Genomic DNA, 25013 nt, shown 5'->3' on the forward strand with positions numbered 1-25013 from the left:
AGGGAGGGTACCATTGATCCTGATAGCCCTTCCTGTGAGAGTGGGAAGGTGCTCATGAGTTCTTGGACCATCTGTTGGGGCTGACTTCCCACTTTGAATAGCATGGTGATGCTCTCCTGTTGATTCCAGATTTGTTGGGAGGAGTGTGAGGTCTTTGTATTAATGGGTGCTACCATCTATACTGGTGGTCTTATTATACCTCTTTTTAATAATGGAGATACACCCATCTCCTAGAACTGGAAGGGACCTTGAAAGGTCATCAAGTCCAGCCCCCTGCCTTCACTAGCAGGACCAAGTACTGATTTTGCCTCAGATCCCTAAGTGGCCCCCTTAAGGGCTGAGCTCACAACCCTGTGTTTAGCAGGCCAATGCTCAAACCACTGAGCTATCCCTCCCACCTCAGCTAGTCATTGGTACTAGTGAGTGTTGAACAGATGGCATGGGGACCTCCCTGGTTAGGACTGGATTAGATAGTATTGGCAGTTCCAGACCTGCACAGATAGTAAGGTCCTCCAGGATAGCATACATGGCCCCTGTTGCTCAAGAGTGGACAGGGCTTCTGTTCCTTGGTGGCTCAGAATAAGTTCAGTCTCAGACCATGGGTGGTAGAATGGAACTGAAGAGATGGTTGATGTGCATTGCCCCTTATATCCTTGATTCAGAACATGACGAGTAGGGGGCAGGCATGGACCAATGGACACTGCTAGTGAAAAAAATCTTCCAGTTTCAGGCATGTGGAGCACATGCATACCTCCAGTGAAATAAGTATAGGGACCATCACTCAAACAAGTACCTATTTTAGAAACAGAGCAGCCACAAAATTTAGATTCAGATCCAAACTCTTTTGAAGTTCAGAGATGTTTAAATCAGATAATCACAGTAGTTCACAAGAAGCAATTAAACCGATATCTGAATATCAAACTGCTAGTAGCTCTGCATCATGCATTGACAAAATACTGTTGAGAACGAAGTCTAAAAGGAAAACTGGATCCACTAAAACTTCAGGGCCCTTGGGCAATCTTTTATCAACCTACCACCTCTTCCTCCTAGTCCAATACTCCTGAATGGACCTTTTCTCCCACTCCTGTCACCTTCCTGTTTATGGACACCAGTGTAGCTAAGTCTTGCAATTTCATCACTAGGCTCACAATATTTGATGGTTTTCTTAAAGCCCTATCTCCCAAAGTTATGCAAATACTTGAGGATCTGAGCTTTCATTAAAAAAAGAAAAAGAGTGAAATTTCTAGCCCTCATGGTTGCAGAGAAAAGTTTGAAAATGTGACCCGAGAGCACCTTAAAGGTAAACCAGTAGTCAGGAGTTTTCTTTTAAAATGTTATGATTTTTATGCCTATTTGATGATTTTGGGGGATTTTTAAGCCTCTCTCATGATTTCTGAACATGTGGGGGTTTGCAATACCGAGACACTGTCTTTCTCCCACTCTTGAATCTTGCCTCTCAAAAACTGAGGCAACCCAGACAGTACAAGCCCATCTCAGAAGGATATTATAACAGCAACAGACTGCCATGCTTTGTACTGCCCTCTGCCTCAGACTCATTCCTGTATTTGAGCATCTCTAATCAGAATTAAGGAATTGCACCAGCATGCAAATTACACTTCGATCTTGCTTACATGTTCCAGGAGATTCTTTTGTCTACTTCAGAATAATTGCACCATCCTGTAAACATCCAATAAATGGAGTCTAATAGCTGTACTCTTGATATATGTAGGAACTCACAGAAGCACATGATTTCATTGGGACTATATGCATGAGTAAGGGCATCTAGTCTACCGTCTCCTTGAATAGGCTGGCTTGCTATGGCAAGTGCATTCCAGGAGGCCACTGCTATTTTGGCTGACTAGGGTCCAGAGAGATGAGGTTACTTACTGTAACTGAAGGTTCTTTGAGATGTGTGGTCCCTATCTGGATTCCAAATGTGGGTGTGCATGCATACCATGTGCCAGAAAAGGAACTGTTCATAGCAGTATCCGTTGACCCACACGTGCATTGACCGCATGGCATGCCTGAGGCTTTAAGAGGCTGTGCAAGTCGACGCCACTCTAGTTCCCTCATACCCATAAAGAATGGAGCCTGGAGCAGAGGAGAAGGAGGGAGGGATTAGAATCCAGATAGGGACAACACATCTCAAAGAACTTTCAGTTACAGTAAGTAACCTTCTCTTCTTCTTCAAGTGCTGGTCCCTATGTGGATTCCAAAGGCAGGAGAGTAGCGAACAGTGGTCAGCATGGAAGCTGATGTGAGGGCTCTCGAAAAGACCAAGTCTGTAGGACAGCATGACTAACTGCTGCATCCGCAGTTGTGGAGGAAGCAATGGCATAGTGAGTGGAGAAGGTGTGGATGGAGAACATAAGAATGGCCATCCTGGGTCAGACCAAAGGTCATCCAGCCCAGTATCCTGTCTACTGACAGCGGTCAATGCCAGGTGCCCCAGAGGTAGTGAATTTAACAGGTAATGATCAAGTGATCTCTCTCCTGCCATCCATCTCCATCCTCTGACAAACAGACGCTAGGGACACCGTTCTTTACCCACCCTGGCTAATAGCCATTAATGGACTTAATCTCCATGAATTTACCTAGTTCTCTTTTAAACCCTGTTATAGTCCTAGTCTTCACAACCTCCCCAGGCAAGGAGTTCTACAGGTTGACTGTGCACTGTGTGAAAAATTTCCTTTTATTTGTTTTAAACCTGCTGCCCATTAATTTCATTTGGTGGCCCCTAGTTCTTATATTATGGAAACAAGTAAATAACTTTTCCTTACTCACTTTCTCTACACCACTCATGATTTTATATAACTCTATCATATCCCCTTTTAGTCCCCTCTCTTCCAAAGCTGAAAAATCCTGGCCTATTTAATCTCTCCTCATATGGGACCTGTTCCAAATCCCTAATCATTTTCGTTGCCCTTCTCTGAACTTTTTCTAGTGCCAGTATATCTTTTTTGAGATGAGGAGACCACATCTGTAGGCAGTATTCAAGATGTGGGCGTACCATGGCTTTATATATTCTCCATCTTATTCTCTATCCCCTTTTTAATGATTCCTAACATCCTGTTTGCTTTTTTGACTGCCGCCGCACACTGCGTGGATATCTTCAGAGAACTATCCATGATGACTCCAAGATCTCTTTACTGATTAATTATGGCCCCCATCATATTATATGTATAGTTGGGGTTATTTTTTCCAATGTGCATTACTTTACTTTTATCCACATTAAATTTCATTTGCCATTTTGTGGCCCAATCACTTAGTTTTGTGAGATCTTTTTGAAGTTCTTCACAGTCTACTTTGGTTTTAACTATCTTGAGCAGTTTAGTATCGTCTGCAAACTTTGCCACCTCACTGTTAACCTCTTTCTCCAGATCATTTATGAATAACTTGAATAGGATTGGTACTAGGACTGACCCATGGGGAACATCACTAGTTAACCCTCTCCATTCTGAAAATTTACCATTTATTCCTACTCTTTGTTCCCCGTCTTTTAACCAGTTCTCAATTCATGAAAGGATCTTCCCGCCTATCCCATGACAACTTAATTTACATAAGAGCCTTTGGTGAGAGACCTTGTCAAAGGCTTTCTGGAAATCTAAGTACACTATGTTCACTGAATCCCCCTTGTCCACATGTTTGTTGATCCCTTCAAAGGACTCTAACAGATTAGTAAGGCATGATTTCCCTTTACAGAAACTATGTTGACTTTTGCCCAAAAAGTAATGTTTTTCTATGTGTCTGACAATTTTATTCTTTACTATTGTTTCAACTAACTTGCCTGGTACTGACATTAAACTTACTGGTCTGTAATTGCTGGGATCACCTCTAGAGCACTTTTTAAATATTGGCATTACATTAGCTATCTTCCAAGGAGGACCAAGTAGCAGCTTGCCGTATCTCCTGCCAGGTAGGCTGATGTGGCAGTGTATGCCCATGTGGAGTGGACCATGACTCCCAGGAGAAGAGGAGTGCCAGAGAGCTCATAGCAGGTCTCGATGCAGTGGGAGATCTACTTGGAGAGTCATTGTGAGGATGCACGGAAAGCACAAGTGCAGTAGAGGTAAAAGGCTAGTGCCCTGCAGACATCGAAGGAGTGGAAGGTGTGTTCCATGGGTAAGGTATGGAGTTTGGGGTAGCAGACCGGAAGGTATATACTTTGGTTGAGGTGGAAAGAGGAGGCCACCTTGGGTACAAACTTGGGGTGTAGACGCAAGGAGACTTTATCCTTGTGGAAGACCGTGACTGGTGGGTCCACCATCATGGCCACTAGTTCACTGACATGGTGTGCAGAGGGGATGGCTACCAAGAAGATTACCTTCATGGAGAGATAGCTGAGGGAGCAGGTAGTAAAAAGTTTGAAAGGTGGCTTGGTGAGAGCAGAGAGGACCAAATTGAGATAACAAGACAGTGCAGCCTTCTGCACAGGATGAAAGGTGTTGAGGAGGTCCCAGAGGAACTGGGAGGTCTTCAGGTGAGTAAAGATGGAGAAGCCATCCACAGGAGGAAGGAAGGCACTGAGCGGTGCTACATGAACATGAATGGAGGAGTGAATGAGGCCTGATTAGTGGAGATGAAGAAGATAGTCTGAAAGGACAAGAATGGAAAGGGAGTCCAGAGAGATGTGATGGTGGCATGTCCATGCAGTTAAGCAGCACCACTTAGCTGCATAACAGGTCTGAGTGGATTGGCGCCTGCTGTTAGTGAGGAAGTCATGGATGGGCATGGAGCAGGCTCAGTCTATATGTAAGGTCCAACCAAATACCAGGCCATGAGATGGAGAGGGGGCAGGTTGAGGGTGCTGCAGTTGTCTGTGGTCCCACATCAGGAGATCTGGGAGGATTGGAAAGGGAATGGGGGGCAAGCGAAGGGTTGGAGAAGATCGGTGTACCAGTGTTGGTGAGACCAGGAGGGAGCCACGAGGATAACCATCGTGCAGTCCCTGAACACTTTGCGTAGGACATGGGGGAGAAGGGGAATGGGTTGGAAAGTGTAGAGGAGATCTGAAATCCAGGAAATGAAAAGGACATCACCCTGTGAGCCCAGGCCCAGGCTCTCTCAGGAACAGAAGAGGGGAAGTTTGTGGTTTGTGGACATTGCGAAGAAGGCCCAACACGACGTGCCCCACTGATAAAAGATGGACTGGAGGGAGGGGAGGTTGTGGAGTTCCCACTCGTAGTTGGCATGGAAGGAGTGGATGAGTCTATCTGCCAGAGTGTTTCTGGTGCCCAGGAGGTGCACTGCATGTAGGATGATCTTGTGTTGGAGACACCAAAGATTGACAGCTTCCGGACAGAGAGAAGGGTACCTGGCACCGCCCTGTTTTTTGATGTATATGACATCCATCATGTTGTTTGACAGTATTTGGACATTGTGGGAGCGGAGAAAGGACAGAAAAAATTGACAGGCAAGGCGATCGCCCATAGCTCCAGGACATTGATGTGCTTCTCTGCATCTCTGTCCAAAGGCCCTGTGCCATGCAGTCGTCTAGATGGGTGCCCCAGCCTACCAGCGAAACATCGGTGGTGAGAGTGGTAGTAGGCGTCAGAGATGTAAACAGGATGCCCATAGAACTGCAGATGGGTTGCACCACCAAGAGAGGGAAGTCAAAACAGGAGGAGGGAGGATTAGTGGTCTGTTTAGTCATTCCAACTGTGGGTCATAGACAGTATGGAGCCAGAAATGAAGACAATGTATATGAAGGTGGGCATACAGTGTAACAGCAGTGCAGGCCACCATATGGCTCAGGAGGGAAGCACTGACAGATGTGTGTCTGCAAACAGTGCCGGAGTTGTAATAAGGGAAATAAGGCTGGCAAAGCAATCCTTTGAAAGAAAAATGAGGGCCGAGTCAGAGTCCAGGCGTGCCCCTATGAAAGTGAGCCTGCAAGTAGAGACAAGGATTGACTTATCAGCATTGATGCAGACACTGAAGCTGCTGAGGAGGGTGTGGAGAGTCCGTACAGTGGCGAGGAGATGGGAGCAAGAGGGTGCCACAAGAAGCCAGTTGTCCAGGTAAGGGAAAACGGAATGGCCCAGTTAGCACATGTGGGCTGCCACGACTGTGAAGACCTTTGTGAAGACATGGGCAGAAGTGATTCCGAAGGAGAGGATGCAGAATTGATAATGGGCACTGCCCATTGTGAAAGGGAGGAATTAGTGATGAGTGGGTGGGTGTCTATGTGAAACTATGCATCTTTCATATCGAGAGCCATGAACCAACCTCCCTGGGGAAGGTGGGGATAATGAGAAGGAAGGTGACCTTACCAAAATGAAACTTGTGAATAAACTTGTTTAGGTAGCAGAGGTCCAGGATGGGGCGAAGACCACCTCCTTTCTTCGGAGTGAGGAAATAGGAAGAATAGAAGCTATGGCTGTGGTACCATCATGGGACAGGTTCTATGGCACCCTTTCGAAGGAGGGTGGTGGCATCTTTGTGGAGACCATCTTTGGAAGGGTCTGGAGGATGGCCACCAGGCAGGTGGCAAGGAGGGAAGGAAAGGAATTCGATAATGAAAGCCCTGGTGGATGATGTCCAGCACCCATCGATTGGCGGTGATCCTGCCCCAGTTGCAGGCAAAGAGGGCAAGATGACCCCTGAAGATGACTTGCAGTGTGGCTGGAAAGACTAAGAAGGGTTCGCAGACCTTGAGGGAAGAGTCAAAAAGATTGCTTAGATGGCCAGTGAGAGGTGGAGGCGGCGGAGGCAGCGGAAAAAAATGTCAAGAACATTGGGAGCGAAGATGGCGGCAAGGTTGGTCAAGTGGTGTGGCTGGTAAGTGGCCCGGGAGTGAGGATGGAAGGACAAGCGTTGTTGTCAACAGGTAGGGGCTGGAGTATAGATGACCAGGGAATGGAGGGTAGCTTGGGAGTATTTAAGGGAGTGAAGGGACTCATCCATTTTATCACTGAATAATTTGTGATTGTCGAAGAGGAGGTCCTCGAGGGTTGTCTGCACCTCTTTGGGAAAGCTGATAGACTGGAGCCAAGAGTCATGGTGGAGTACTATGTCAGATACCAAGGAGCGAGATGCAGTGTTTATGGCATTAACAGTGGCCCAAAGAGTGACTGCCACCAGTTTGCTCTTGTCTAGCAGGCATTGGAAATCTTGCTCTTTGTCCAGTGAATGGAAGTCTTGAAAGTCCACCAGTGTGGAGTAGGACAGGGAGTCATATTTACCAAGAATATCCTGGTAACTGGCAATGTGGAACTGTAACCCCACAGAGGAATATACTTTGCAGCCTCGCAAGTTCAGTTTTATAGCAGTGCAGTCTGGAGGAGTAGACTTGAAGTGTTGCTGACAGCTGCATTCAGAGGCAGTGTGGACAACCAGAGAGTTAGGTGGGTAAAAAGGAAGTCAGTGCCCTTAGAGGGGACAAAGTATCAGCATTCCACCTGATTTGGTGTGGGGGTGCAGGACACTGACACGTGCCATAAAGCTTGGACTGGCTGTAAGATGGTGCCATGTATTGGTATGGTGGTACGAGAGTCTGGGAGGTTGAAAGATGTCCAGGAATTGGTCCTGGGAGTCTTGAACATCCTCTACTGTGAGACTGAGTGCAGCAGCAATCAATTGTGTATGGTCATCTGGTGGTGAGAGGGAAGGTGGAATAAGGGCATCGTCCAGTGACGACAAAGTGCCTGTAGGGATTGGTGGTTCCGATGGTGCAGCTGAGGCCAGTGGTGCTGACGGAGTGGGAGCACCCAGGAGTTCCTCCTGGAAGGTGGCAGTATGGACAGGAGACAGGCCGTATGGGCAATGCATACTGAAATGGTGGTAGGGGTCCCGTGAGTGCCAGTAAGGCCAGGAGTAGGGATCTCCATGCACTGGCAGTGCCCAAAGGTAATGGAACCATGGGTTGACCACAAGATCATATCCCGGAGGGTAGGACTGGTGTCATGGTTCCAGGCTGTAGGATCGGGCCAGGGAAAGGGCCACGTCTGTGTCAGAAGACCGGCTGAATTCTGAATGGTCCAGAAGAGGAGGAGCCATTGGTACCAGCAGAACCAACAGTGTTAGGCATGATCCGGGAGGACGGTCAACGAGGAAGAGCGGAGAAGGGTGGAGCACAAGAGGTTCATTGCCCAAGGGTCCCAGTGGAGTCAACAGTGCTGGGAATGAAGTAGGGGGCCTGGTGCTGAAATGGAAGAATGAGATGGTGGTGTTTGGAGTGGTGCTCCATGAGCACTCTCTTTGGAGCTAGAGCAGGAGCCGAATCTTCCGCAGTAATGCACGACTTCTCGCCCGACCTATCATGGTTTGGGGAGGCAATGCTGCTGTCAAGGTTCCTTCCCCACTTTGAACTCTAGGGTACAGATGTGGGGACCTGTATGAGAACCTCTAAGATTAACTACCAGCTTAGATCTGGTTTTGCTGCCACCACCCAAATTATTTATGAGTTATTTGGGAAACTCTGTCTACCTCCCTTTCAGAATATTTTCCTCCCAAGTACTATAACCCTTCCCTGAGTAGCCTTGAGAGACTTCTTCACCAGGTTCCTGGTGAACACCAATCCAAACCCTTGGATCTTAAAACAAGGAGAAATTAACCATCCCCCCTCCTTTCCCCAACACCAATTCCTGGTGAGCCCAGATCCAACCTCCTTGGATCTTAAAACAAGGAAAAATCAATCAGGTCCTTAAAAAGACGGCTAAAGAAAGGTAAAAATCATCTCCATAAAATCAGAATGGAAAATAACTTTACAGGGTAATCAGATTCGAAGAGCCCAGAGGAACCCCCTCTAGCCTTAGGTTCAAAGTTACAGCAAACAGAGGTAAACCCTTTAGCAAAAGGAACATTTACAAGTTAAGAAAACAAAGATAAAACTAACACACCTTGCCTGGTTGTTTCTTATAAGTTTGAAATATGAGAGACTGGTTCAGAAAGATTTGGAGAGCATGGATTGATGTCTGGTCCCTCTTAGTCCCAAGAGCGAACAACCCCCAAACAAAAAGCACACAAACAAAAAGTCTTCCCCTCACCAAGATTTGAGAGTATCTTGTCCCCTTATTGGTCCTTTGGGTCAGGTGTCAGCCAGGTTACCTGAGCTTGTTAACCTTTTACAGTTAAAAGGATTTTGGTCTCTCTGGCCAGGAGGGATTTTATAGTATTGTACACAGGAGGGCTGTTACCCTTCCCTTTATGGTTATGACAGCTGCATTTTAAAGGTGGGGAGCTGCCCTTGTGTCCATGATTCTTGTGCACACAGTAGGGCTTCGGTGGGTGGGGTTTCAGTGAGTGCAGGGGCGGTAAGTTGTATGGGCCCGTCGTGCCCGGGCTCCAGCAAATTCAGGGCCCCGGGGGCCTGGATCCACCAAAATTCAGGGGTGGGTCTATCCTTCGGCCCTGCTTGCCGCCCCAGCGTACCTCCTCCACCAAGCGTCTCCTCCCCTAAGTGTCCCTGCCTGCCCTAGGCAGTGGGTGGCTACCCCCTGCAGCTCCATGCTGTGCTCCCTTGCTGGCCACTGATGACTACAAGGGAGTGGCACCAGAGGGCAGGCTGAGGCAGCTGCCAGGGCCAGCCTTTGACCAGGGCAATAAGGGCAGTTGCCCAGGGTGATGTGCTGATGGAAGCACATTTGATATGTCCCATGTGACCTTACCTGCGGCCAGCCAGCTGGGTTTTAGGAAGGGAAGCGCTACTGCCAGCCCAGCCAGGGTCAGGGAGGGAGAGAAAAAAAAACACACATCCAAGTTGCAGCTTGAGGCACTCACTCTCAGGTAACTCCTCTGGTGGGAGCAACAGCAGGGGTGGGTGTCCAGGGCAGGCGGAGGATGGGCTCCCCACTCTTCCAGGACAGAGGTCCTCCTGTAGAAACCATGGGGAGTGGGTGGGGCAGGCTGTGCTGGGTCCCGACATGATATCTGGGATGGGCAGCTGTGGTTGATGCGGGTGTTCAAGGAGTGTGTCTGCAGCTTGTCTCTGTGTTCCGGCTGACTGGATGCTTGGAGTAGCCCTGCTATCTGGTTGGGTGTTAGTGTAGAGCAGATCCAGGTCCATCCCTCTTTTCTTCCCCATCCCCAGTAAGAGCCACACTTGTCCAGGAAAGGGCTTGCTCTTTCCCTGGGCACTGTCAGCAGGACTGGAGGGCACATTTAGCTCTGCACATTTAGCTAACCATGCAAACCAAGGGCGCTGCTGCAGCCTGCCTGCTCCCATCCTATCTATTCCATCCTATCCCATCTCTGCAGAGAGGTGACACATGGAGGGCAGTGGCATTCACTGGGTCACATTGCCCCTCCTCCCCAGTTTTCTGCCAGGGTTTGCCTGCCAAACTCTCTCCCTTCTTCCCCCACTTGCTGGAGGCAGCTTGGGACCCCAATGGGAGAGATAAACAAACAGCATGTGCACTAAATAGGTGAGAGATTGAGAGCAGTAGAGAGGAAGGTCTGCTGCTCTGCAGGGAGAGGTTAGGTAGGGGAAGAAGGAAGGAACAGCTTCTTTCCCATAGGGGAACTGAGGGCAAGTGGGAAGGCTAGGCTGCCTGGAGAGGGAGGGGTATGATGACACTGGAACTGTTGGAGGGGAACCTTTAAATTGTGCCTCTCACCCACCAGCAGCTGACAGTCCTGTCCTCCCTGCTCCCCTGGCTCACTTGGGCTGCTGCCTCCCCAGAGTCAGGCAGGCGAGTGCATCAGAGACAAATGAGTGTGACTGAGATCAGCTCCCCCATGTGCCTCCTTCCCTCTCCCCCGATCTGAACAGGAGTGGGAATGGGAGTCACAGTGGGTGGTGTCTGCCTGCCTGTTGTACAGGGGCGGCTCTAGCTTTTTTGCCGCTTCAAGCACGGCAGTCAGGTAGCCTTCGGCGGCGCGCCTGCAGGAGGTCCCCGGTCCCGTGGCTTCAGCATACCCGCCGCCGAATTGTCACCGAACCCGCGGGACCAGCGGACCTCCTGCAGGCACGCCGCGGAAGGCTGCCTGGCTGCCGCTCTCACAGGGACCAGCAGGGCACCCCCCATGACTGGCTGCTCCAGGCACGCACTTAGAGTGCTGGTGCCTGGAGCCGCCACCGCTGCTGTGACCTCCTTGAAACCCATTTACCTTTCATTCAATCCCTGACAGCCTGAGGGTCTGGGTAAAAGCATTCTTTTTTTTAACCTTTTCAGTTTCCACTACAAGTTGTACTTAACAATATACTGAAATTCCTTGGGGCAGGGCCTTGTCTAAGCTGTTGGGCACAATGTTTCTATACCGCATCAAGATTAAGAATAAGGAAACTCCTTTCTTTTCTCTCAACTTAATCTCATATCCTGCAAACCTCATTCATCCTCTGGAAGTCACTGGGGTTCCTGCTCTTAGTGTGAGGATGGAACTGAGGAAAATGTGTGATTGTTGTGACTTACAGTTTCAATCAGGCCCTTAAACTGAGAGATAACTCTCGTGGGGACATCCCCTCCGCCCACGTCATCTCTGGCTGCTCTTGGTAGTATGCACTTTTTATTTTTTTTATAACTTTGATGTGTAATATACATTGTGTGATGGGGCAAGGCCAGATGGCTACAGTAAAGTAGTGAGGAACAGGTATGTTAGCCTCAGGCTAAACAAATCCCTGGTACCATGGTAACCAAATGGCAGTAGCTCCAGGTTAATCAAGACACCTGGGGCCAATTAAGATCTTTCTAGAAGGCAGTGGAGATAGCTACATTGACTGGGACACCTGAAGCCAATCAAGGACCGGCTGAAACTAGTTAAAAGCCTCCCAGTTAGTCAGTGAGGTGTGTGTGTGAGGAACTGGGAGCAAGAAGCGCAAGGAGGTGAGCGTGAGCTGCTGGAGGACTGAGGAGTACAAGCATTATCAGACACCAGGAGGAAGGTCCTGTGGTGAGGATAAAGAAGGTGTTTGGAAGAGGCCATGGGGAAGTAGCCCAGGGAATTGTAGCTGTCATGCAGCTGTTACAAGAGGCACTATAGACAGCTGCTATGCACAGGGCCCGGGCCTGGTACCTGGAGTAGAAGGTGGGCCCGGGTTCCCCCCAAACCTCCCAACTCCTGATCAGACACAGGAGGAGTTGACCCAGACTCTGGGTTCCACCAGAGGGGAAGATCACTGAGGTGAGCAAATCCGCCAATAAGCGCAGGACCCACCAAGGTAGAGGAGGAATTTTGTCACAACTGGTGTTAGGAGTGGGATTTTGGTGGCACAGTGCAGCGAAAGAAGGAGGGTGATTTTGAAAAAAAAAAAAAAAAAGGAGGGTTTATTTTTTTCACCACAATGGAAGATGTAATGCGGACACTGGTACAAGCCACAGCGGCCCAGCAGGAGGCTACCCATGTCCAGGCAGCTGCCCAACAAGAAGCAGTGCGGCTGCAGCAAGAGATTAATCACCTGCTGATGGATCAGGCTGCTCAAGACCGAGCTATGTTGAGGGAACTGGTAAACTAGGCAAAGATCCTTACAGAGCTGAACCGCAGCCATGATGGGACGCAGCTCATATGGGCCAGACATTGGCTACAGAAAATGATGCAGGAGGATGATGTAGAGACATACCTTCTGGCCTTTGAGAGGACAGCCGTACAGGAGGCCTGGTCTCGAGATCAGTGATCTGGCATCCTTGCCCCATTCCTGTGTGGGGAGGCCCAGAAGGCCTACCATGATCTGCCTGAAGAGGCTGCAGCAGACTACCCTCAGCTGAAAGCAGAGATCCTGGCCAGATCTGGGGTAACGACCACAGTGGGGGCCCAGGGGTATCACCAAGACGACAAAATCCCACAGTCCCAATTGTATGACCTCATCCATCTCACATGAAAGTGGTTGCAAACAGAGTCCCAGAGTTCAAAAGAGATACTAGAGGTTCTGTCATTGACCGATACATGAGGGCACTGCCACCAGATCTCCGCAAATGGGTAGGCCAGAACGATCCGTCCACCTATGATGAGATGATCACGCTGGTAGAAAGACGCATGACAGCCAGGGAAGTGACCCGACTACCCAAGGAAAGCCCATTTCATAGCAAACACCCAACCCAGCCTGGAAGGTGGGACAGCCAAACCCCTGGGGAATCCTAGGTGGAGGAAGAGGGGGGCTGAAAACCAGCGGAGACCCCAGAAGGAAGGGATTGGCCTGAGTGGGGGGAACCCTGGGACTAAACCTCCTAATCCACATGATAGGGGAATGATTAGGAACTATTATAGATGTTATGCATGTGGGTAGTGGGGGGACATAGCAGCACAGTGTCCCAGCACCAAGGAGCCTATGCAATGTAACTTGGGGGATTGGGAGGTCCTGTGCTCCCTTATCCACCTTGCGGGCATCGCATTAGCCCCGCATAACTACACCAGGTCGGTGAAGATAAATGGAGCACAGACTACAGCGCTTGTGGACTCGGGGAGTGCAATCACCCTTATATTGGGTAAGCAGGTAAAAAGTAGCCAGCTGCTGCAAGGCAAACACGTAGCAGTGACATGTGTGCATGGGGCCGTGAGCCATTACCCCACCATCCCAGTGGAGACAGAGGTTCAGGAGAACCCCATTGAGGTGACAGCGGGCGTACTTCCTAAACTCCCATATCCTGTAGTTATTGGGAGGGACTATCCAGGGTTTGATAATATACTCCCCTCAGAGAGGCTGGAGGGAGGTGGGGAGCCTGTTGGCAGCAAGTCATCATTGGGGGAATGTCATCCTCCAATGTTTTCAGAGTTTTCTCAGGATCTATTCTCAGCCCCCCAAAAGGCCCGGAAGACAAAAAAAGAAAGGAAGGCCGCGAAGGCCTTGGGAACCTGGATCCTGACCCAGGGCCAGAAGACCGCGCTAGTAGGCAGATGGACACAAGCAGCCCTCAGAGAAATTACCAACATGGAAGGTGAGCCGGAGGCTGGCCTCAGCCGTGATGGTGATGAGCCGTTGAAAGAAGCAGAAGCCGGCCTCTGGGAGCTCAGGCAGGTTAATCCTGGGAGAGAGACTTTCAGGCGGGACCAGACAGAGGACCCTAGATATGATAACGTCAGGAAAGTGGTGGCTGAGATAGATGGAATACCAGTGGAGGGGAAGGTCCAGGGTCCAGGACCCTTCTTATAGTGAAGAAAGATCTACTGTACCATGTGGTGCAAATGCAGGTGTAGGAGATACATCAACTTCTGGTGCCATGAAAACATCAAAAGCCATATTGAGCCTCACCCACAGTCACCTGTTTGGAGGACACCTAGGGGTAGAGAAAACCCAGGCCCGGATCCCGTGGAGGTTCTTCTGGCCAGGAGTACATGAACATGTCAGGCGATACTGCACCTCTTGTCCAGAGTGTCAGCTACATAGCCTTCGCTCACACTTGCGGGCCTCTTTGATACCTCTTCCAATAATAGAGGTACCATTTGAACGCATAGCCATGGATCTGATTGGGCCCCTAGAGAAGATAGCTTGGGACCACCAACATGTGCTGGTCGTACTAGATTATGCAACCCGATACCTGGAAGTCGACCCCCTATGCAACACAGCTTCCAAGACAATATCTAAGGAGCTAGTACAGATTTTTTCCTGGGTTGGGCTACCCAAGGAGATACTGACTGACCAAGGGACACCTTTCATGTCCAAGTTGATGAAAGATCTCTGTCCATTGCTCAATGTACAAGCCCTATGGACCTCTGTATACCATCCACAAACAGATGGCCTTGTGGAAAGGTTCAACAGGACCCTCAAGGCCGTGATCAGGAAAGTGGTGAGCCAGGATAGGAAAGACTGAGATACCCTATTGCCATACCTCATGTTCGCCATCCAGGAGGTCCCGCAAGCCTCCACAGGTTTCTCTCCGTTTGAACCTCTATATGGGCACCATCCCCAGGGCATATTGGATATAGCCAGAGAAGCCTGGAAAGAGGAGCCAAATCCCAGAAGGAACATAGTCGAGCATGTACTACAGATGAGGGATCAGATAGTCCGAGTTACACCCATTGTACAGGAACACTTGGAGAAAGCACAGGAGACCCAACGAACCCATTATAACCACCAAGCAAAGCTTTGATGGTTCCAACCAGGGGATCGAGTAATGGTCCTGGTGCCCACAGCAGAAAGCAAGCTGGTGGCCAGTGGCAGGGACCCTATGAAGTGACTGAAGCTGTGGGAGAGGTAAACTATAAGGTGCGGCAGCCAGGCCGCAGGAAACTGGAGCAAATTTACCACATCAATTTTCTAAAACCTTGGCATGATCGAGAGGCATGCTTAGTCACCCAGGAGATCCTTCCCCAGGAGGATAACTTACACGAGCAAGTGAGGATATCACCCAACTTAACGCCAATCCAAAAGATCAAGGCAGCTGACATGATTAATCGCAACAGAGATACGTTCTCTACAAAACCGCAACAGAGATATGTTCTCTACAAAACCGGGGCAGACGACTGAGACTTATCACCATATCCGCACGATCCCCAGAGCCAAGGTAACACTGAGACCCTAGAAAATCCCAGCAGCCAAAAGAGAAGAAATCAAGGCCGAAGTAAAGAAAATGTTAGAATTAGGTGTTATTGAAGAATCCTACAGTCAGTGGTGCAGTCCAATCGTTCTAGTGCCTAAAGCTGACGGTACCACGAGATTCTGTAATGACTTTCGCCAACTGAATGAAGTATCCCAATTCGATACATACCCCATACCACGCATCGATGAACTGGTTGACTGACTGGGTAGTGCCTGATTCTTGACTACACTGGATCTGACAAAAGGGTATTGGCAGATTCCCCTGACCAAAGAAGCTAAAGAAAAGACAGCATTCTCCACCCTGGACGGGCTATTCCAGTACACCATCCTCCCTTTTGGGCTACATGGGCCCAGCCACATTCCAGCGCCTCATGGATAAGCTGCTGTGCCCCCATACTGGTTAGGCAGCTGAGTACCTAGATGATGTCATCATCCATACGCCAGACTGGGGAACACACTTGGAGAAAGTTGAGGCAGTATGCACCTTAAGGTGGGCTGGCCTCACTGCTAATCCCGCTAAATGGGCCATAGGACTAGCAGAGGCTAGGTACCTGGGATATGTTGTAGGAAGGGGTATAGTGAAGCCCCAAACTAATAAGCTAGAGGCGATTCAAAACTGGCCCTGGCCGACCCAAAAGAAGCAGGTCCGTGCGTTCCTAGGCATGGTAAGATACTACAGACGTTTTATTCCCCACTTCGCCAGTAGGGCAAGTCTTCTAATGGACCTGGTGAAGGCCCGAGGTCCAGACATGCTGAAGTGGACCGACACAGCAGAGGGGGCATTCACAGACCTTTGGACGGCCCTCTGTAATGACCCCATGCTCATAGCCCCAGACTTTACCAAGGAATTTATTTTACAAACAAATACTTCCGAGGTGGGGTTGGGGTAGGTTCTGTCACAAATGATTGGAGAAGAACACCCAATTCTCTACCTAAGCAGAAAGCTGCTCCCAAGAGAACAGAAGTATGCAGTAGTTGAGAGAGAATGCCTTGCTGTCAAATGGGCCATGGAGATACTGCCTTATTACCTCTTAGGCCAGCGATTTACTCTTGTGACGGACCATGCACCCCTCTAGTGGATGCAGAGAAATAAGGAAAAGAATGCAAGGGTCACCAGGTGGTTCTTATTCCTCCAACCATTCCAGTTCCGCAATACAGCACAGGGTTGGATGCCACCACGGCAACGTTGATTGTCTATCACGAGCACAGTGCCTGGCGTCCCAAGTTGCCCAACCCTATGGTGTTGAGCAGAGGCGGGGGGGGGGGAATATGTGATGGGGCAAGGCCAGATGGCTACAGTAAAGAAGTGAGGAACAGGTATGTTAGCCTCAGGCTAAACAAATCCCTGGTACCATGGTAACCAAATGGCAGTTGCTCCAGGTTAATCAAGACACCTGGGGCCAGTTAAGATCTTTGCAGAAGGCAGTGGAGATAGCTACATTGATTGGGACACCTGAAGCCAATCAAGGACTGGCTGGAACTAGTTAAAAGGCTCCCAGTTAGTCAGTGAGGTGCACATGTGAGGAACTGGGAGCTAGAGGTGCAAGGAGCTGAAAGTGAGAGGGTGTGCTGCTGGAGGATTGAGGAGTACAAGCATTATCAGACACCAGGAGGAAGGTCCTGTGGTGAGGATAAAGAAGGTGTTTGGAGGAGGCCATGGGGAAGTAGCCCAGGGAGTTGTAGCTGTAATGCAGCTGTTACAGGAGGCACTATAGACAGCTGCTATGCACAGGGCCCTGGGCTGGAACCTGGAGTAGAGGGCAGGTCCAGGTTCCCTGCAAACCTCCCAACTCCTGATCAGACACAGGAGGAGTTGACCTAGACTGTGGGTTCCACCAGAGGGGAAGATCACTGAGGTGAGCAAATCCACCATTAAGTGCAGAACCCACCAAGATAGAGGAGGAACTTTGTCACAATTGTTTATTTTAAAATTTGTTTTATTTTTAAGCACCCCAAGCCCCCTTCCTCACCCCCTCCTGAACCCCAACCCCTTGACCCAGCCAGGAGCCAGCAGCCAGCACTCAAATTTACTACCAGTGTCCGCACCCAAACTCTCTCCCAGAACTTGCACCCCAAACCCCCACCTGCAATCCAACCCCCGTCCCAGCCCAGAGCCTGCACCCAGCATCCAAACTCCATCCCAGAGTCCACACCTCTCCCATACCCAAACTTCCTCCCAGAGCCTGTACCCCAAACCCTCTCTGGCACCCAAACTCCCTTCCAGAGCCTTAGGCATGTGAGTGGGGAGGCAAGACTTGGACCCATTCTGGGCACCACCAAATATTATACAAACCCCCTGCCCCTGGCCGGTGCCACACGTGAGGGACCCAGTGAGGCACTATCCATCGGTGATGGGTGCCGGTCTGGTGGTTCCATCAGAGCTGGGTCCAGTCGGTTGCGCACATTGCCTCCTCAATTAGAAAATTATGGAGGTGAAGTTCACAAGCTGCTCACGTCCAAGATGGAAATGAGCAGCAGATGGAGCAGCGGGAAACTATATCGGCTTCACCCAGGCAGTACAAGCAATGAGTGTGTTAGTCACCCACTGAAAAGGAGTGAGGGCACGAAGCACAGTTCTTGAAACTGGCTTGTTGGGGCATGGTCAGGGATGGCGAGTTGTATGGGCCTGTGGTGCCCAGGCTCCAGAAATATTCAGGGCTGGGGCCCTGCTCCATCAATGTTTGGAGCTGGATCTCTCCCCAGACCCTGCCTGAAGTGGGCCCCGGCCCCTGCCTGCCCCTCCCGTGCGCCTTCCTCCGGCTCCGGAGTGTCCCCCCTGAGTGTCCCTGCCTGAATAAAAGCGATGCCTCTCCCTTGCCTGCCTGTGCTGCCAGCTGCTGCTGCTGCACCTCAGGAGGGGGAGGAGGGGAGCAGGTGCACACATGTTTGGCAGCCCCCCACAGAACCCACCGGGAGGAGATGCTGAGGGGGCTTCTGGTGGGAGACCTCACCCATCTCAGCTGCTGGGGCTTTGGTGAGTGTTTGACCCTGTGATCCACCCCCTGCCCCAGCAGCTACCACTCCTGCCCCACACTGGGCAAGGAGCAGCCCCATCCCCACCCCCAGTTAGGCTATGGTGAGGGGCAGCAGGCTGCAGCAGGGGAGAAAGGAAGCCACATGTGATGGCAGTCCCCTCCCACCCACCCCCTTTCAGAGCTAGCACCCTCACCCCTTTCCCACACACTCCTCCAGCCCCCAAACTCCCTCTCAGAGCCTGTACCCCCAGCCAAGATCCTGCACCTAAACTCCATACCAGAGCCTGTACCCCCACCCCCATCCCACACACCCCCTCCTGCACCCAAACTCCCTCCCAGAGCCTGTACCCAAACTCTCTTACACCCCCACTCCAGCCCAGAGCCTACAGCCAAACTCCATTCCACAGCCAGCATCTCCTCCCACACCCAAACTCCCTCCCAGAGCCTGCAACCCCATCTCCTTCCCACACACTCTCTCCTGCCCCCAAACTCCCTCCCAGAGCCTACACCCCTCACCCCCTGCCCCTTGCCCCAGCCCAGAGCCTACACCCAAACTCCATCCCAGAGCCTGCACCCCAGACTCCATCCCAGAGCCCAATCTCTCAATCATCCTACATCCCAATCCCCTGCCCCAGCCCAGGGCCTGCACCCCAGACCTCCTCCAGCCACCCAAACTCCCTCACAGAGCCTTAGGCAGGTGGGGGGTGGAGTTTGGGGCAGAGGAGGGCTCTGGGCATTCTGGGCACCAACAAAATTTCTACAAACCTGCTGCCCCTGGGTATAATCCCGGGGCTGGGAAGGAGGAGAAGTTCCCAATAGGGGGAAAAAGCTCAAGGAAGAACCTAACTAACTCCTACGAACGAATGGACAACTATCTAACTAGAAAGAACTATGTACAGCAAAAGGCAAATGCAGTACTCTTAGCTGGCTAAGAGCACAGAGGAACAGAGGGTTCCGACTCTGGAGTGAGGTCAGTGCACACAGCCTCTTAAAACCTCAGAGTGTCATGTGATCAATGCACGATGCACATGTGAGTCAACGGAAACTACTATGAACAGTTTTGGCTCCAGTGCATGGTGCGCATAGGCACCCGCATTTGGAATCCACGTAGAGAGCAGCACATGAAGAATAATAATCCATTTTCAGGGCAAAAAAAAAGTCCGTGTATTTGATTTCCACACACAATCCTGCTCTTTTCAAACAGCCTATGTGAAATTGATCTTAATTATAAAAATGTCATTTCATCTAAAAGAGAAAATTTTTAGACTAAATGACTAATTTTAATAATTTATTCTGATGTGTGTGGGTTGTTGCTTACCTGAAAAATCCAGTGCACATACTCCTCTTTGGTGCTGGCCTTTCAGCAATGATAAACATTTTAGCGTCTGTGTGTCCCACACATGAATAGCAGCATCTCTTCCAACCTAAATTAGAATGGTAATCTTAATAGCTGTTCATAAACTACTATAACAATATTTAACAATTTTGCATCTTCAAAACACTTTAGAAGCATTAACCTTTGCACTCATTAGATCTTATCTTCACCAAGAACTGTTCTCTCTCCAATTTCTCCATCTCTGACTTCCACATCCCTGGTCACCACTAGATCTCCCTTACTACCACCTACCTGCCCCCTCAGCCTTGCCCAGAAACCCCATCCTTCTGTGATTTCCTACCCATCAACATTCAGAACTTCTCTTTCACTCTCAGTGCCCTCTTCCTCACCTTCTCTTATGGTGGATATCCCACAATCATACAGACTTCTTTCACTAATTCACTTTTCTGTTTTGCCATCCTTTTAGCTACACAACTCTATTTCTCCACCTTCACTCAGTCCCACACCCACAACCCCAGCTGTCTTTTTTTTTAAACCACCTTTGAATCTTTACTTAACCCTCCCTTTTCTGCCCCTTCCCCGCCACCCCATCTCTGCACAGCCTTCAAAGGAAATGTTGAAAACAATCTGGCACAACCTCTTCCTTCTCATCTCTCCTTTTCCACTGCATACTCCCCTGCTTCCCTCCTCCTCCGGCTCCTTCCAGTCTCCTGACCTCCCTCACCCCCTACTCTATTTTTTCCTTCCCCTTCCTGTACAAGCATGCTTTGGTCTCCACCATCTTAAAAAACAAACAAAAACCACTTCACTCATGGTAGCTTCCTTTCAAAATATCACCCAATCTCTCTTCTCTTGTTCATTTCCAAATTCCTTGAATGCACCTTCTAGAACCACTGTCTGAAGTTCCTTTCCTCCCATTCCAGCCTAGATCCTCTCCAGTCTGACTTCTAGCTTTACACTCCAAAGAAGCAACACTTAACAAAGGGTCTATTGAGCACTTTGCAACCAAACAACATGGCTACATCCTTGTTCTCCTTGACCTACTGGTTAACTTTGATGCTGCTGGCCATGGTCTTTTAAAATTTCACCTTCTCTCAGCTTTTGAGACTATTCTGCCATAGTTCTCTTCCTACCTCTTTAATCATTTCTTCAATGTTTTGTTTGGTGGGTCCCCCTCATATGCCCTGTAACTAACGTTGAGGGTTCAAGAAAGCTCCAGCCTTTACACTCTTCTTCCTCTGCATTCTGTCTCTGGATGATCTTATCCATAAACAAAACTTTGACTTCATATCCACTCCAGACTTGCTTTCATCTGCACAAACTTAAATCTCAGCCTGTCCTTCTGACATCTCTTTGTGGATGTCCAGACATCAATTTAAATGCAACATTCCCAAATCAGAGGTCTTATAAATTGCCCCAAAGCCTCGCCTCGCCTCTCTCTTTTCCCCTCTGGGCATCATCTCTAATTCAGCCCCTCTTTTAAATCCACACGTCTAGGCTGAGTCTAAATTTGTGGTAAAGAATGTTTCTAAAATTTGACCCTCTCTCTCTCTCTCTCTCTCTCCACCATCAAATTCTCATCTAGGCCATTATCTTGCACTTTCTCTGCAGCAACTTCCTCCTCCCTGGCCTTAACTGCTGCACCTTTGTTCCCCTCAAGTCCATTCAAAATGCTGTTTCTAGGATTATCTTCCTGGTTCTGAGCACATCGGTCTTCTCTTTGAGTTTCTCCAGTGCTTTCACTTATCTGCACATCCAACATATGCTTCTTGTTTCTATCTATAAGCCTTTTCATGACTTGGTCCCAGGCTACATAGTTGACCTAGTAATTTATATCATGATGATGATCCCTGCTTTTGGTTCTCCAACATTCTCAGTCTTTACTGCCTACCGGTCAGCTTCTCCCTAAACACCTTTGAGCTTTCCCCCATCATCACTCTTTATGCATAGGTAAAACTCAATTTCATCTTCCTTCAAATCCCCCAACACTCACCCCTGCCATGATGAGTACAAATCCCTGCCTGATGAGAATGGATACGGAAAAAGTAAGGCTACAGGTTTGTCATGGTGGGTGAAAAAAAAAAGTCACCTTTAGTGCGATTTTCCCATTTGCCCATGATTTTTTCAGTCAGTCACTCATTTACAGCAGCAGTAGCTCTGACCCTACAGGGCTGGGCCCAGCTCCCTGCTCTGGGCATTATGACCTAGTACACAGGTTTCAGTGCCACTCAGGTTTGGCCCAATCAACCTCTGTCATAGTGTGTGTGGGTGGGTTGGGGGGGGCGGTACTAGGCAAACCAGAGCAAACATGCCAAGTCACAATGCCCAGAACAGGGTACCAGGTGCAGGCCCACAGGACCTGCTGCTGCAGGATGAGTGTGGGCAGGCTCTCACTTTTCAGAGAATCCTCCTCCTCCTGAGGGAGCCCTCCCTCCATACCAAGTCAGGATTAGGGTTGCAGTTCTGAGGTTGAAGGTGCTGCTGTTGATGGTCCATGTCTCCTCCGCAGGGTAAGGAGGACAATATTTTTTTTAAAATCAAAAGGCAGAGAGAAGTCAAGGTAAACTTGGTAACCCATGACTTTTACTATATCTGCCATAACTGCTTCCTGATTTTTGTTTAAAAAATGCTATGACAAATCTGCAGCCCTAACAATCAGGAATCTAATGTTACTGTTCTTGTTCATTTTATTACACCTTAGCAATATTCACAATCTTTATCTTTACACAAATTAGATTACTATCATTAGCTCATCCTCTCTGGCCGCTGTCTATATATCTTGCCATCCTGTTGTATTTTAGCATTAAGAACTAAACATCAGAAGACTCATGGGAGGTAGGGAAATATGTATTATTTTCTACATTTTACAGTGAGGAACAAAGGTTCAGAGTGAATAAGCAACTTTCCAAATGCCACAACAGGAGACTCTAATTTCTGTTTTTTAGGAATACTGTAAGAGTGTCACAATCATTGTTTCCACTACTGCTTTCCCTAGCAGTTAGGCAATGACATGGGTGGCAAAACATTTAATCTGTGATTTTCAAAGCATGAAAATGCCTCTCTTTATGACAAAGGTACACAAAACTGTTTTGCATTTCTCCAATATAGTTTGTGAGAGAGAATCCCTTAATTTGTTTTGTCATGACCAACACTCCTAGATACACACCTGTCCAGTAGCAACATAGTCTTTCATTGGATGGATGGTTAGGCTGAGGATGTCATCATCATGACCAAGATACAGTCTTTGGGTGTGTTGTTGCCTACTGTATACAATGGCAACAGCAGCAATATGGTAAACAACCTCTCCAGTTTGTGTGTAGAACAAATTATTTCGACAGTCATAACCTCGGTAACTGAAATAAATAAAAAGCAAAGGAAGTTTAATATGCCACCAAAAATATCCAGGTACTTTGGGGGAAAACAATCTAACTGCAAATGACTTACCTGAGCTAGACCCAAAATATCATAATATACAGGCTGACTACAACCACTTAAATGTCTTATATTACATTCATAATTGTTAACAATTAGAGCTGTGTAAAACACCATGGTTTTCTTTGCACTAGTTAAGTATACATTTTTTCTGCATTCAAAGAGTTACCTCTCAAGTTTCATTTTGATTTTGGGGATTAATTGAACCAAAAACTCATCCAAAAGTGTCAAGGTTCACCTGATTTTTGCATCAAAATCATGAGAAAACCATGACTGGTTCTGCTTTGAGAAGGGGGTTGGACTAGATGACCTTGTGAGGTCCCTTCCAACCCTGATATTCTATGATTCTAAAAAACAGAGTTCCTATGGTCTAGATGAGACGTCATAAATTAGCTGAAGTTCATACAAAATTATGCCCAGGGAAGTTTTGCATGCTTTTGTGCTGCAAATGTATCACACATTTCTACTAATTACAACAACCATAGCCAATGGACCTAATGACAGCTCCAGGAAATACCAGGGAAAATCAACTGTGAGTTGAAAAGGTGATTTAAAAAAAAAAAAGGTAATGCTTGGTCATTACTTAGGTACATCTTTATATCCTCCTCCCTAACAATCACAACTGAAAGAAACAGAAATGTATAGGTGATATTCCCATTTTTACCACAATACTGGTAAGCACAGTAATTTATCTGTGGGTAAGCAGTGGAAGATGTTACATCAAATACTTTACCTCAAATTAATCAAAATGTGTTTAAGAGTATTTATTTAAGCACTGTGCTATTCAATGGAACCTGTGGCTTACAAAAGATCAGTCCAAGAACCTTTACTTAGTAGTTACAATACCCATGTACGAACTGCAGTTTTAAGCTGTCCTCAGGAGCTCTCTCTCTTTTAAGGAAGGGCACTGAATGATTTTTCTCTTTACTTTGTTGTTTCAGCTGAGGTAGATCTTCTTTGTAAACCTAAAGAATAAGTTACACTTAATTATACATCTCAAGTGTATTGACTATAAATACACACTGACCAGTTCCTTAAATAATAATAATGAAAAATATTAGTTATATGTCAGTGTGCTCAACAATGTACAAGACATAGATGAAGTCACGATCCCTGCCCTAAAGAGAGGAAGAGGATCTCCACTTGTGGTATATGATATTAATGGAAGATCAGAAAAAAGTCATTGCTATTCAGGAAGTTTCATGTATCACATACTACTTTGTGAACAGGATTTTTAATACCGATACTCTAAATTTCTTTTTCCAAATTAATACATGTACTCAAACCTGTACATAATAATGAAATAATTCCATCAAGAAATTCTGGCGACATACACAATAAGCACACTACTTAAGTGATTTGCAAATGTCACCAGAATCCTGAGATGGCATTACAGTCTTAATATATATACCAGAGATACAAAATATTATACATATAAATCAGTTAGAGATGCTGAAACATTGTGGAACTGCTAGAGATGTTTGAAGCCACTTAGAGGTTGTGACATCAATTAAATCCATTACGAGGCTGAAATATAGCTTTAAATTTTTTCTTTTTTTTTGTACATCTCTTCATTTCTTGGTTTTAGCTGGCAGTGGAGGTACCAAAATCTCTTGCAACAAAAGTTATTTCCACACTAATTCTGACCTAATTGCAACCCAGGGGAGCTGAAAACCTCATAAGAATGTCTGATCTGGAAATGTTACCACACAGAGGTTCAGATAAGCATCTGAAATTTCAGATGCCTACACAAACACAACCTCTAGGCATTTTGCCTGTCACTAGCATACACTGTACTGTTCACACACTCTTTTCATCTGGTTTCAAACACCATCTTCAAAAACTTTTGAAGGATGCAACC

At 48.0% G+C, this 25013-nt stretch overlaps 2 protein-coding genes across 4 annotated transcripts in view; both read right to left on the bottom strand.

Annotated features, from left to right (window-relative positions):
• RPS27A (ribosomal protein S27a) overlaps positions 1–25013 on the bottom strand; it is a 391102-nt gene that overhangs the window by 350495 nt on the left and 15594 nt on the right. The window lies entirely within an intron of this gene.
• EML6 (EMAP like 6) overlaps positions 1–25013 on the bottom strand; it is a 371399-nt gene that overhangs the window by 127321 nt on the left and 219065 nt on the right. For 2 of the 3 annotated variants that reach the window (XM_050951702.1, XM_050951704.1), the window contains 3 exons: positions 23999–24117; positions 22887–23073; positions 19703–19808 (listed from right to left, as the gene is read on the bottom strand). In XM_050951702.1, the coding sequence (XP_050807659.1) occupies positions 19703–19808; positions 22887–23073; positions 23999–24117 (412 nt within the window). The remainder of the gene's footprint in view (positions 1–19702; positions 19809–22886; positions 23074–23998; positions 24118–25013) is intronic. The other variant, XM_050951703.1, reaches the window with a different exon arrangement.

Source organism: Gopherus flavomarginatus, chromosome 4, assembly GCF_025201925.1.
Source record: "Gopherus flavomarginatus isolate rGopFla2 chromosome 4, rGopFla2.mat.asm, whole genome shotgun sequence".
In the NCBI taxonomy this organism is placed as follows: Eukaryota; Metazoa; Chordata; order Testudines; family Testudinidae; genus Gopherus; species Gopherus flavomarginatus.